This window comes from Perca fluviatilis, chromosome 17 (genome assembly GCF_010015445.1).
Source record: "Perca fluviatilis chromosome 17, GENO_Pfluv_1.0, whole genome shotgun sequence".
In the NCBI taxonomy this organism is placed as follows: domain Eukaryota; kingdom Metazoa; phylum Chordata; class Actinopteri; order Perciformes; family Percidae; genus Perca; species Perca fluviatilis.
In genome coordinates, this window is record NC_053128.1 from 301,998 (window position 1) to 315,628 (window position 13,631).

Consider the following 13,631-nt stretch of genomic DNA (forward strand, 5'->3'; position numbering starts at 1 on the left):
CTAGACTTTATCCTTGCACTATTGGACCTATTTGCACTACCACCGTGACTCCCCCTCTCATACTGACTCACAGGGTTAGTCCCCGCCCTGTCCCTGCAAGCGTCTCATGCTTACACATCCCTTAGTACATTCATGTGGATTTGTTATTTGATTTAGTATTTTTTCTTTTATTGTCCATGCTATTCATGTGGATTTGCTTTTTTATCGTCCTGTTATGATGTATGTGAATGTTGTGTGTGATGTCTTTAAGCTACTGGGACCTTGAAATTTCCCCTTGGGGATCAATAAAGTATCTATCCATCCATCCATCCATCCATCCATTCATCCATCCATCCAGCCATCAACGAGGCGAGGCTAAATATTATACTGTCTGTATAATGTAATATAATCTGACAAAAGATGAATCAAATGTTGAACACTTCTGTGTCGGTGGAGCCGATACACTGGCCACTGAGTGGAGGATTCAAGGCAGAAGAAGAAAAAAAATCCACACTAGGCTTTTTCATTTCTATATCATCATTATTTCATTTCCTGAATGTAAAATGTCTTTGTACAGAACATAAAAATGTGAAGGTTTGCTTGTCCTGTTGCTATGTTACATGTGATAAAGATGGCGGGACAGAAGCAACGATTTAGCATGTAGCTTTCAAACCAACCCCCCCTGGAGGACGGAGCGGGTGTTCAGTCAGCGAGGCAGGGAATAAAACAGCAGCTGACAACTCTCGGTCCCACAGCTCTTCAAAGCCTTTTTCCTTTTTTAGAAAACTAATCACTGGTTTGTTTTTGCTGGCGGACTGTCCTGGCCCATGGGGTTTCAGAGGCGCCCCCCTCGGCCAGCTGGAGCCGAGACACACAGTCTTCCTGTCTGTCTCCAGTCCCGCTGTGTGTACAGGAGACCGGCTGAGCCTACTGGCCCGTCTTCTTCTCCTTCTGGAAGCTGAAGCTGGTGCGCCGGCTCAGTTTCCGCTGCTTCAGGGCAAAGTAATCGGCCCGAGCGGTGCTGGCCCGGGACTCCAGGATGTAGTTCACCTGGAAACAACACACCCGTCCATCACATGGTTTTAACCCTCGTGTTGTCTTCGGGTCAAATTGGACCCGTTCTCTAAACGTCTATATCAGAAATATGAGTTTCTCTTTAACTACCTAATTTTGATTATTCAAAAATAACAAAAACCTGAAATCCAAAAATGAGTGTAAAACTATAGTGGTGATAAGTTGGTGTTAGTGGGGTTTATACGTGGTAGTGAAAAGAAGCTTTAAATGTAAACAAATGAATACATCAATACATTCTGAATTTAGAAAACAGAACCAAAGAATCTTTATTTTAAATGTATTAGAAGAATGTTCCGCTATCTATCCTCCTATTACTGTTCCTGCTGTTTACGGTTTCAGTGTCGAAATGGAGGTATCTTATTATTACTCTGATGACATCACTATGACATCATCAGTAATCATCATTACCCAAGTAAAGTATCAGTACTATACTGGTACTAAGAAGTAGGCTCCGCTTCTGAAACGCTGCTGCTTTAGTACCAGTATAGTACTGATGTCTCCAGATCATCATATTTTAATGAGCAAACATTGAGACAGCTCATTGATAGCTCAATCATGATCTGGTTCTTAATGCCTATACTGAGAACTCACCTTCAGCACTATTTCATTGACCGTAGCAGCATCCGACTCAAAGTAGAGCGGCTTGTAGTCATGGTTGCTGAGATAAGTGAGCTTGAATATTGCATGATCTGTAACACACAGAGGGAAAGCATGTTAAATGCTGCACGGATCATCTTCAGCCATGTGTGTGTGTGTGTGTGTGTGTGTGTGTGTGCGTGTGTGTGTGTGAGCTCAGACAGTGGCAGCTCTCCTCCTAGCTGGACGGAAAAAAAGAGCTCATTGGAAATTATCCAAAAACAAAAGCCATCCGATTCTACTCGGGACACAAATGTGTTGATACGATGGAGTAAAACCTCATGTATCATCATGAAAGGAAGGCACTATAATAAGAATAAAACTGGCATCGCGTTCAATATGAAAATACCTTATATGAGAAAAAAAAGGCATACGGAATATTCAGTGACTGACTCATGCCTTCATTGGCTCGGTCAGCTCTAACATCATCAAATGTAACCCAAAGAGCCTGTTTCCCACTGAACATGCAGCAGGAAATGATATCTGAACAGAACATGTCATGGCATAGATCAGAGAGTAGAGATTTCCAGCACTGGTTAAAACAGATCACATCAGCTGTGGATAATTCATCATCAACTCTAGGAGTATCTTGTCTGTGCATCTGCACTCGGCAGAGAGAAACCCCGCTGTCCAATCCGAGTGACGAGTCTTCTCCAGCAGATGGCGTAATGTCACACTCTCTCGGGTAAACTCATCATGTATTATAATACTCATGTATTCGGATCAAGTAGCTCATGAATAATAAGGTGTGCCAAATGTAGCTGCGGCTGTTCTCCTAATGTGCCAGATGCATGTTTAATCAACCTTTAGGCATTCATATTTGTATCAAATCAAATTGATGCGACAGTATCAAATGGAACTCAGTATCAGGAGATACTTCATATTCAAGGACTCGGCTCAGGATTGCGCCAAAAATACTCCCCTTCTCCCTTATTTAACCCCTTCCTATCCATCCAGTTTCTCAATGATCAACTCCCATCTGCTGAAAAAGACGAGAAGAACTACTAAATGGAAGGTCAGATTCTTTTGATCAGAACTCCTTACGATTCTCAGAAAAGAATGGAAATGTTAAAGACTTGATTCTTCTTCATGTCATGCACCAGTGGTAGAAGTTGCACACTGTAGCTGTGTTGGAAACGGTTCTCTCATTCCCCCACTCACTATTCCCTAGATAGGCTTTATTAAATAGTGAACCAGTGTTTCCTCTATGTTGATTTTGTAGTGGTGGCCCACCATGGAAAAATTTCTGCCACCACGGTATCAGACTTAGGGCTGTACAAAAAAGGTAATCGCGGGTGCCTTTTAAATTATCCTGCCGCTCACATTGCAATTTAACAAGAAGAACTATTCAGAGGTTATTGGACCCGTCCAGTTTAAGTTCACAAACTTTTGTGTTGATGGAGTTCATTGTCAAAGCATTCGCTTTCTTCCGAGTCGACTATTAAAACAAACCGCTCCACCAAAAACATCACCGTGGTGGGTCCGTTCTAAGTGTAGACCTGTTGTAGCTGTTAAGTGCCCTATAGAGGGGGGTGGGCTGGGGGGGGGGGTGAACCATATAGGGAACGACCAAAACAGATTTAAGACTCACTGAAACACTCAGGAGGAGAGTAAAAGGTTGTATATTATATAGGTTGCATGTTACATTTCCACTGTTTAGAAACAGTGGAAATGTTCTTCTTCTCCTCTGGGAATACACGACCACGTTGCATTGTGGGATACGGGAGTAAAATGTAGAGTACATTCAAATAATTTCTAATAAGGGAACAAGTTCCACTCTCTCGTTACTTCCGGCTTCTGAACTGGTTGCAGTTCCACTCTGGTTCCATATAGGGGGCGCTCACAGGCCAGTGCAGAATGAATGGGACTCTATGGAGCTATGCCCCTCAAAATCCATATCATTTTTTGTCTAGTAATTTGAAAGGGGAGGCAAAGAAAATACACACTGCTGGGTGTTAGATTTTTTTTTTTAAAAAGCCTTTTCAAATGTCAACGTCATACACATATACAGCCAGAGATACTGCTTTACGACAAGCTCTGAGTCACTTCCTTTGTTCTCTCGAGGCATCGACAACACAGCTGATAGGTTAGTCTCTCCTGTTAATACAACACAGCTGACAGGTTAGTCTCTCCTGTTAATACAACACAGCTGATAGGTTAGTCTCTCCTGTTAATACAACACAGCTGATAGGTTAGTCTCTCCTGTTAATATAACACAGCTGACAGGTTAGTCTCTCTCCTGTTAATACAACACAGCTGACAGGTTAGTCTCTCCTGTTAATACAACACAGCTGACAGGTTAGACTCTCTCCTGTTAATACAACACAGCTGATAGGTTAGTCTCTCCTGTTAATACAACACAGCTGATAGGTTAGTCTCTCCTGTTAATACAACACAGCTGACAGGTTAGTCTCTCCTGTTAATACAACACAGCTGACAGGTTAGTCTCTCTCCTGTTAATACAACACAGCTGACAGGTTAGTCTCTCCTGTTAATACAACACAGCTGACAGGTTAGTCTCTCCTGTTAATACAACACAGCTGATAGGTTAGTCTCTCCTGTTAATATAACACAGCTGACAGGTTAGTCTCTCTCCTGTTAATACAACACAGCTGACAGGTTAGTCTCTCCTGTTAATACAACACAGCTGATAGGTTAGTCTCTCCTGTTAATACAACACAGCTGACAGGTTAGTCTCTCCTGTTAATACAACACAGCTGACAGGTTAGTCTCTCCTGTTAATACAGCTGATAGGTTAGTCTCTCCTGTTATTAGTCTCTCCTGTTAATACAACACAGCTGATAGGTTAGTCTCTCCTGTTAATACAACACAGCTGATAGGTTAGTCTCTCCTGTTAATACAACACAGCTGATAGGTTAGTCTCTCCTGTTAATACAGCTGATAGGTTAGTCTCTCCTGTTATTAGTCTCTCCTGTTAATACAACACAGCTGATAGGTTAGTCTCTCCTGTTAATACAACACAGCTGACAGGTTAGTCTCTCCTGTTAATACAACACAGCTGACAGGTTAGTCTCTCCTGTTAATACAACACAGCTGATAGGTTAGTCTCTCCTGTTAATACAACACAGCTGATAGGTTAGTCTCTCTCCTGTTAATACAACACAGCTGACAGGTTAGTCTCTCCTGTTAATACAACACAGCTGATAGGTTAGTCTCTCCTGTTAATACAACACAGCTGACAGGTTAGTCCCTCTCTGTTAATACAACACAGCTGACAGGTTAGTCTCTCCTGTTAATACAACACAGCTGACAGGTTAGACTCTCTCCTGTTAATACAACACAGCTGACAGGTTAGTCTCTCCTGTTAATATAACACAGCTGACAGGTTAGTCTCTCTCCTGTTAATACAACACAGCTGACAGGTTAGTCTCTCCTGTTAATACAACACAGCTGACAGGTTAGTCTCTCCTGTTAATACAACACAGCTGACAGGTTAGACTCTCTCCTGTTAATACAACACAGCTGACAGGTTAGTCTCTCCTGTTAATATAACACAGCTGACAGGTTAGTCTCTCTCCTGTTAATACAACACAGCTGACAGGTTAGTCTCTCCTGTTAATACAACACAGCTGATAGGTTAGTCTCCTGCTTTTACAACAACAGCTGATAGGTTAGTCTCTCTGTTAATACAACACAGCTGACAGGTTAGTCTCTCTCCTGTTAATACAACACAGCTGATAGGTTAGTCTCTCTCCTGTTAATACAACACAGCTGACAGGTTAGACTCTCCCTGTTAATACAACACAGCTGATAGGTTAGACTCTCCCTGTTAATACAACACAGCTGATAGGTTAGACTCTCCCTGTTAATACAACACAGCTGACAGGTTAGTCTCTCTCCTGTTAATACAACACAGCTGACAGGTTAGTCTCTCCTGTTAATACAACACAGCTGACAGGTTAGTCTCTCTCCTGTTAATACAACACAGCTGATAGGTTAGTCTCTCTCCTGTTAATACAACACATCTGATAGGTTAGTCTCTCCTGTTAATACAACACAGCTGACAGGTTAGTCTCTCTGTTAATACAACACAGCTGATAGGTTAGTCTCTCCTGTTAATACAACACAGCTGATAGGTTAGTCTCTCTGTTAATACAACACAGCTGATAGGTTAGTCTCTCTGTTAATACAACACAGCTGATAGGTTAGTCTCTCCTGTTAATACAACACAGCTGACAGGTTAGTCTCTCTGTTAATACAACACAGCTGATAGGTTAGTCTCTCCTGTTAATACAACACAGCTGATAGGTTAGTCTCTCCTGTTAATACAGCTGATAGGTTAGTCTCTCCTGTTATTAGTCTCTCCTGTTAATACAACACAGCTGATAGGTTAGTCTCTCCTGTTAATACAACACAGCTGATAGGTTAGTCTCTCCTGTTAATACAACACAGCTGATAGGTTAGTCTCTCCTGTTAATACAACACGCTGATAGGTTAGTCTCTCCTGTTATTACTCCTGTTAATACAACACAGCTGATAGGTTAGTCTCTCCTGTTAATACAACACAGCTGACAGGTTAGTCTCTCCTGTTAATACAACACAGCTGACAGGTTAGTCTCTCCTGTTAATACAACACAGCTGATAGGTTAGTCTCTCCTGTTAATACAACACAGCTGACAGGTTAGCTCTCCTGTTAATACAACACAGCTGATAGGTTAGTCTCTCCTGTTAATACAACACAGCTGATAGGTTAGTCCCTCTCTGTTAATACACACAGTAAGGTTAGTCTCTCCTGTTAATACAACACAGCTGATAGGTTAGCTCTCCTGTTAATACAACACAGCTGACAGGTTAGTCTCTCCTGTTAATATAACACAGCTGACAGGTTAGTCTCTCTCCTGTTAATACAACACAGCTGACAGGTTAGTCTCTCCTGTTAATACAACACAGCTGACAGGTTAGTCTCTCCTGTTAATACAAACAGCTGACAGGTTAGACTCTCTCCTGTTAATACAACACAGCTGACAGGTTAGTCTCTCCTGTTAATATAACACAGCTGACAGGTTAGTCTCTCCTGTTAATACAACACAGCTGACAGGTTAGTCTCTCCCGTTAATACAACACAGCTGATAGGTTAGTCTCTCCTGTTAATACAACACAGCTGATAGGTTAGTCTCTCGTTAATACAACACAGCTGACAGGTTAGTCTCTCTCCTTAATACAACACAGCTGATAGGTTAGTTCTCTCCTGTTAATACAACACAGCTGACAGGTTAGACTCTCCCTGTTAATACAACACAGCTGACAGGTTAGACTCTCCCTGTTAATACAACACAGCTGATAGGTTTCTCCCTGTTAATACAACACAGCTGATAGGTTAGACTCTCCCTGTTAATACGAGGTTTTTTAAAACAACACAGGTTGTCTCTCCTGTTAATACAACACAGCTGACAGGTTAGTCTCTCCTGTTAATACAACACAGCTGATAGGTTGGTCTCTCCTGTTAATACAACACAGCTGATAGGTTAGTCTCTCCTGTTAATACAACACAGCTGACAGGTTGTCTCTGTTAATACAACACACTGATAGGTTATCTCTCCTGTTAATACAACACAGCTGATAGGTTGAGTCTCTCTGTTAATACAACACAGCTGATAGGTTAGTCTCTCCTGTTAATACAACACAGCTGATAGGTTAGTCTCTCTGTTCTGTTAATACAACACAGCTGATAGGTTAGTCTCTCCTGTTAATACAACACAGCTGATAGGTTAGTCTCCTCCTGTTAATACAACACAGCTGATAGGTTAGTCTCTCCTGTTAATACAACACAGCTGACAGGTTAGTCTCTCCTGTTAATACAACACAGCTGATAGGTTAGTCTCCCTGTTAATACAACACAGCTGATAGGTTAGTCTCTCCTGTTATTACAACACAGCTGATAGGTTAGTCTCCCTGTTAATACAACACAGCTGATAGGTTAGTCTCTCCTGTTAATACAACACAGCTGATAGGTTAGTCTCTCCTGTTAATACAACACAGCTGATAGGTTAGTCTCTCCTGTTAATACAACACAGGGAAGGTTAGTCTCTCCTGTTAATACAACACAGCTGATAGGTTAGTCTCTCCTGTTAATACAACACAGCTGACAGGTGCTCTCGCACAGCTGATAGGTTAGTTCTCCTGTAACACAGCTGAAGGTTAGTCTCCCTTAATACAACACACTAGTTCTCCTGTTAAAAATCTGTTATCAACACAGCTGATAGGTTAGCTCCGGGCCAGCTTTTCCTGTAATACAACACACTGATAGGTTAGTTCTCCTTACACTAGGTATCTCTGTTATACAACACAGCTGATAGGTTAGTCTCTCCTGTTAATACAACACACTGTAGGTTGTCTCTCCTGTTATACAACACAGCTGACAGGTTAGTTCTCTCCCTGTTATACAACACAGCTGACCTGTTATACACACAGCTGATAGGTTAGTCTCTCCTGTTAATACAACACAGCTGACAGGTTAGTCTCTCCTGTTAATACAACACAGCTGACAAGGTTAGTCTCTCCCTGTTAATACAACACAGCTGACAGGTTAGTCTCTCCTGTTAATACAACACAGCTGAAGGTTAGTTCTCCTGTTAATACAACACAGCTGATAGGTTAGCTCTCTCCCTGTTAATACAACACAGCTGATAGGTTAGTCTCTCCTGTTAATACAACACAGCTGACAGGTTAGTCTCTCTCCTGTTAATACAACAAGCTGACAGGTTAGTCTCCTGTTAATACAACACAGCTGATAGGTTAGTCTCTCCTGTTAATACAACACAGCTGATAGGTTAGTCTCTCTGTTAAAAACTAATATAACTAAGTTATCTCGTTAATACAACACACTGATAGGTTAGTCTCTCTGTTAATACAACACATCTGATAGTTAGTTCGTTATACAACACAGCTGACAGGTTAGTCTCTCTGTTAATACAACACAGCTGATAGGTTAGTCTCTCTGTTAATACAACACAGCTGATAGGTTAGTCTCTCTGTTAATACAACACAGCTGATAGGTTAGTCTCTCCTGTTAATACAACACAGCTGACAGGTTAGTCTCTCTGTTAATACAACACAGCTGATAGGTTAGTCTCTCCTGTTAATACAACACAGCTGATAGGTTAGTCTCTCCTGTTAATACAGCTGATAGGTTAGTCTCTCCTGTTATTAGTCTCTCCTGTTAATACAACACAGCTGATAGGTTAGTCTCTCCTGTTAATACAACACAGCTGATAGGTTAGTCTCTCCTGTTAATACAACACAGCTGATAGGTTAGTCTCTCCTGTTAATACAGCTGATAGGTTAGTCTCTCCTGTTATTAGTCTCTCCTGTTAATACAACACAGCTGATAGGTTAGTCTCTCCTGTTAATACAACACAGCTGACAGGTTAGACTCTCCCTGTTAATACATGTGCTAGAAAAAGGTTTGCTGATGTTTTAAAGACCACGCCGAAATATTCATTCAAATGTTCCGTTTCGGATGCTGTCAAGCGGGATCTCCGATCGTAATCAGTCCTTCACTGACCAATTAGCATTCATTAGCAGAATGCTTGCAATCTGTGGGAAACAATGACTCAACCTGTAAGAAATCAAAAGGACGTAAGTACTCGTTCATTCAACTTTCGACTTATAATCCATGTTGAACTTGCAAAAACTACAATCAAATCTGAGATTTGTCAAAGGCAATCAGGCGAAAGGACAAATTTAGCTGTCTAGCTCCATAAACTCCCATTCATTTTGCACTCGCCTGCGATCACCCCCAGTGGAACTCTGGTGGAACTGCAACCAATTTTGGTAAAATGGGGCTGAATAGGGAGTGAAAAGGCTTTCCGTAGACGGGCTTTGGTACATTGTATGTAAACTCAGATTAGCTGTGCATTGTGGGTATTTTATTGTGGACTATATAGTGAATGAAATGTACCGGCGGAGAATTCAAACATCTCCACAACATGGTGAACACACATTACAAGGAACTATTTCTGTGATAGGGAACAATGTGTCGAGCCCTTCCTCAGCATGCTAACTGTTTGATAGACTGGAAAGAATAGAAATGAAAAAATCTACAATTCCATGACAACTGGGTAAACTCCATGTGCTGCATGAAGATCATGATATATGGTTAAAAGCTACAGATCAGCTACTAAGTGGACCATGAAAAGTTAGTTTAAGTTTGACAGGTCTCAATCTTGACTCTTTAGAGGAAGGCCACGCTCATGTGTTGTGTTGATCTAAATGATGTGGATGGATGTGCTTTTCGGGCTTTAACTTGTTGTGTATGGTCACCTCTGGTCTGTGCTCAGCATGGAACTGGATGTGTGCAAACAAACTTATTCAGCCACCTAGTGTCTTATCAGCTGATTATTTTCTTATTGTATTGTTTTAGTGTTTATATTTGTTTTAAAGGTCTTATAATTTCTGCAGCTTTAGTGTTTATACGTGTGTGTGTGTGTGTGTGTGTGTGTGTGTGTATGCGCATGCATGTACAGTACAGGCCAAAAGTTTGGACACACCTTCCCATTCAATGTGTTTCTTTATTTTCATGACTATTTACATTGTAGATTCTCACTGAAGGCATCAAAACTATGAATGAACACATATGGAATTATGTACTTAACAAAAAAAGTGTAAAATAACTGAAAACATGTCTTATATTTTAGATTCGTCAAAGTAGCCACCCTTTGCTTTTTTTGATAGCGCCGCAAACCCTTGGTGTTCTCTCAATGAGCTTCATGAGGTAGTCACCTGAAATGGTTTTACCTTCACAGGTGTGCTTTGTCAGGGTTCATTAGTGGAAGTTTTTCCCTTATTAATAAAAAAGCAAAGGGTGGCTACTTTGAAGAATCTAAAATATAAGACATGTTTTAAGTTATTTCACACTTTTTTGTTAAGTACATAATTCCATATGTGTTCATTCATAGTTTTGATGCCTTCAGTGAGAATCTACAATGTAAATAGTCATGAAAATAAAAAAAGGAAACGCATTGAACGAGAAGGTGTGTCCAAACTTTTGGCCTGTACTGTATGTATTATGACAGTTATTATCTTAACTATTATATTATGATTGATATTGTTTTAAACATTTCACTGTTTTCAATATATTTCATTCATTGTATTTGAAAGGTGCTGCATAAATAAAGATTGACTGATTGAATGATCATACACTGCCACGTACTGGGGCTGCGCTCCTCCACCAGGTCACAGGCACACAGGTGGTCCGAGTCGATAGAGATGGGTTTCTGCCGGATCCAGAACTTGGTGCTGGCCTTCTGATTGGTGACAGGATCGATCTCCACTTTCTCTCCTGAAATACCTGAGAATAACAGTTACAACAGCATCAGTTCATGAATGGAAAACATATTTCATACACATGATAAGCACTGGTTATTGGACTACTGCAGTATGTTTCAAATCTTATTCTGGACAAACTGAACTGCTGCATTCCTGTTATAGGTCAAGCATTATCTTTAAACAATTTTTTTCACAAGAGGAGTACTAAATGATGAGTTCAGCAAGTAGATTTTAGATAATCTTCCCTAAATTCAACACAGAGAAGGACAGTGCGTTCCATTTGTACTCGGAAGTCAGATTTTCCGAGGTCAAAGTCGGAGACACGCCCCCTGACCTCAGATTTCAGAGCTCAGAACTCTGACAACCTCTGAGTACCCCGAGCTCAAAATCCAACATGGCTGCCCTGTGCATCAACAGTAGAGAAAGCTGTAGTGACATGCAGTTTATTAGCTTTTCTGTCTCATTTGTGTCTCACTAAATCAGTCGTACACATACTCCTGCCCACTCATTTCAAAATGACGCCGCTGCAAACATTAAGAAGTCAGCTGAAGCTTAATTTGTTCTGGTCGATATTATCAATGATGTGAAATATTTCAACCAAATGTTTGGAGCTGGAGAAAGCTTCCCAGGCTGCAGTGAGCAGTTAAGTACCTAGCTGGACATCCGTGGTGAAGCGCAGCTTGTGGATCATACTGATCTTGAAGGACTTATAGTGGTGACTGCTCAGCATGTCTTGGACTGAGGTGATGTCAATGGGTGGGTCTTCCTCAGAGCTCTCCTCGCCCCGGGAGCCTGGACACAGGGGAAATCAATCACAAAACTAAAAAGGAAGTCCTGATGTTAAGCCATTAAATAGAACTTAGGAGCATGACTGCGCAATCGATTGAAATGCTGCTGTGGTTTCTAGGGAGATCTGGAGAGTTTAGGGGGAGATGTGTTTACAACAAAACAAACGCACCCAAGTTTTCCTGAGCTGCATCAACAAATGACAAGTGCACGTTAATCCACAAGACAAACAAAAGAGAAGGAAGGGGAAGGTCATTGATGTAAAAACATGTATTACACCAGAGAACGCAGAGTGAAATGCGGTAAAAGAAAAAGCTTCTTAGGGGCAACTAAATATGTCAGAGTGGTGGTTAGAATAGAATAGTTTTTATTGTTGTACTTAAAATGAAATTGAAGTCCTTTCAGTGCAAAACATCAGTAAAAGTGCAAGGCAGGTAAATAAATATGTATTATATGAGTCTCTAAAGTCACTATAAAAATATATAAAGAGGTAGATTATTTGTTAAAAAGGAAAGATAATACAAAAAAAAAAAAAAAAAACGTAAAACACAGGCATAGCACACAAACAAGACAATCATTGCACGATTCATCCTTAAACTAAAAACCTAAGTGCCATTAAGTTAAATTATGGCTCTTGGATAAAAAGTGTTTCTCAGTCTGTTTGTTGGTGTTTTAATTGTCCTGAAGCGTCTGCCTAAGTAGCAGCAGTTCAAACAGAGAGTGTCCGGGGTGAGATGCATCTCTGAGTATGCTCTGGGCTTTCTTTAGGCAGCAGGAACTGTCGCGATTAAAAAATGATGACAGTCAAAAAGTTGTTACTTTGCAACCAAAACTAACAGCGCACTTTTGTACAACCACCTGAAACTTTTTTTTATCTTGAACAGCCTGAGTCTACATCCTGAGGATCACACAGGGCTGGAGCAGGATCTAGTTTGAGAGAAAAAATGTCAATCATTTTGTGAAGCCAAACTTGGGAGTGATTCATTCTTTTAGTCCAAAACATCCTAAGATGTGAAATCACTGCCCGAACCCTGTCAGATAACAGAGTTCCGCAGGCTTCACCAAGTTTTTAAGATCTTTTTAAGTCCATTATTAAATGTAAGACCTTTATCACAACATCAACTAAGCCCTAAATTCATTTTTGTCAGTATCGCTAAAATTGCACTCCTCATAGCTGAAGAATAAAATCCGTTTTATGTCTGTGGTACAATCCGAAAGAGACTCGCGCCAATAACACCAAAGCTGATTGGCTGCAATATCAGTAGGACGTTGGTCTCATTTGTAGTCGTAATACAGCGAAATTATATATTTGGACTAGCGAAAGAAGGAACTACAACACCACGGAATTAAAAAGAAAAAAGCATTAGAGGTAGAGCTGCATGGACATAGGAAAATTAAGACCTGTTTGAAATTATGTAAGACCTAGAACACATTATTTCAGCAAATTTAAGACATTTAAAGGCCTAAAATTTTGATTTTGAAATTTGTGACTTTTTAAGACCCCGCGGAAACCCTGGATAAGAGGTGAAGTGAACAGCGGTGGCTTTGAACGACTGGAGTGACTTACTGTTTTCTCGGACCAGACAAAACTCCAGGGTGCTCTGGCTCTCCAGGGTCGAGTCCAGGTCTACCGCCACGTTTGGCTCCGTCTGCTTCTCCAGGCGATACATGGGCCCTGTCGGACAACAGCAACATACCTTAGCTACTTCAAACTTTTAGAGCTGGGTGGGGACAGTGCTTATGATAACTATATGGTTATGTACAAACTATCCAACAAGCACTCTGTTAGAAGCATGCTGGCCATTAAATGTTTATTGTATATGTTGTTGTCTACAGAAGCCAAGAGTGGGCCTCCTCTTTTCTTATCT

At 40.9% G+C, this 13,631-nt stretch overlaps 1 protein-coding gene across 3 annotated transcripts in view; it reads right to left on the reverse strand.

Annotated features, from left to right (window-relative positions):
* Nucleotides 1-498: 498 nt before the first annotated feature.
* Nucleotides 499-13,631, reverse strand: part of mapkap1 (MAPK associated protein 1) — a 39,882-nt gene continuing 26,749 nt past the window's right edge. For 2 of the 3 annotated variants that reach the window (XM_039780464.1, XM_039780465.1), the window contains exons 8-13: nt 13,331-13,438; nt 11,936-11,950; nt 11,629-11,769; nt 10,862-10,999; nt 1,645-1,742; nt 499-1,029 (exon numbers count right to left, since the gene is read on the reverse strand). In XM_039780464.1, coding sequence (XP_039636398.1) covers nt 907-1,029; nt 1,645-1,742; nt 10,862-10,999; nt 11,629-11,769; nt 11,936-11,950; nt 13,331-13,438 — 623 coding nt within the window. In that variant the 3' untranslated portion in view covers nt 499-906. The remainder of the gene's footprint in view (nt 1,030-1,644; nt 1,743-10,861; nt 11,000-11,628; nt 11,770-11,935; nt 11,951-13,330; nt 13,439-13,631) is intronic. The other variant, XM_039780466.1, reaches the window with a different exon arrangement.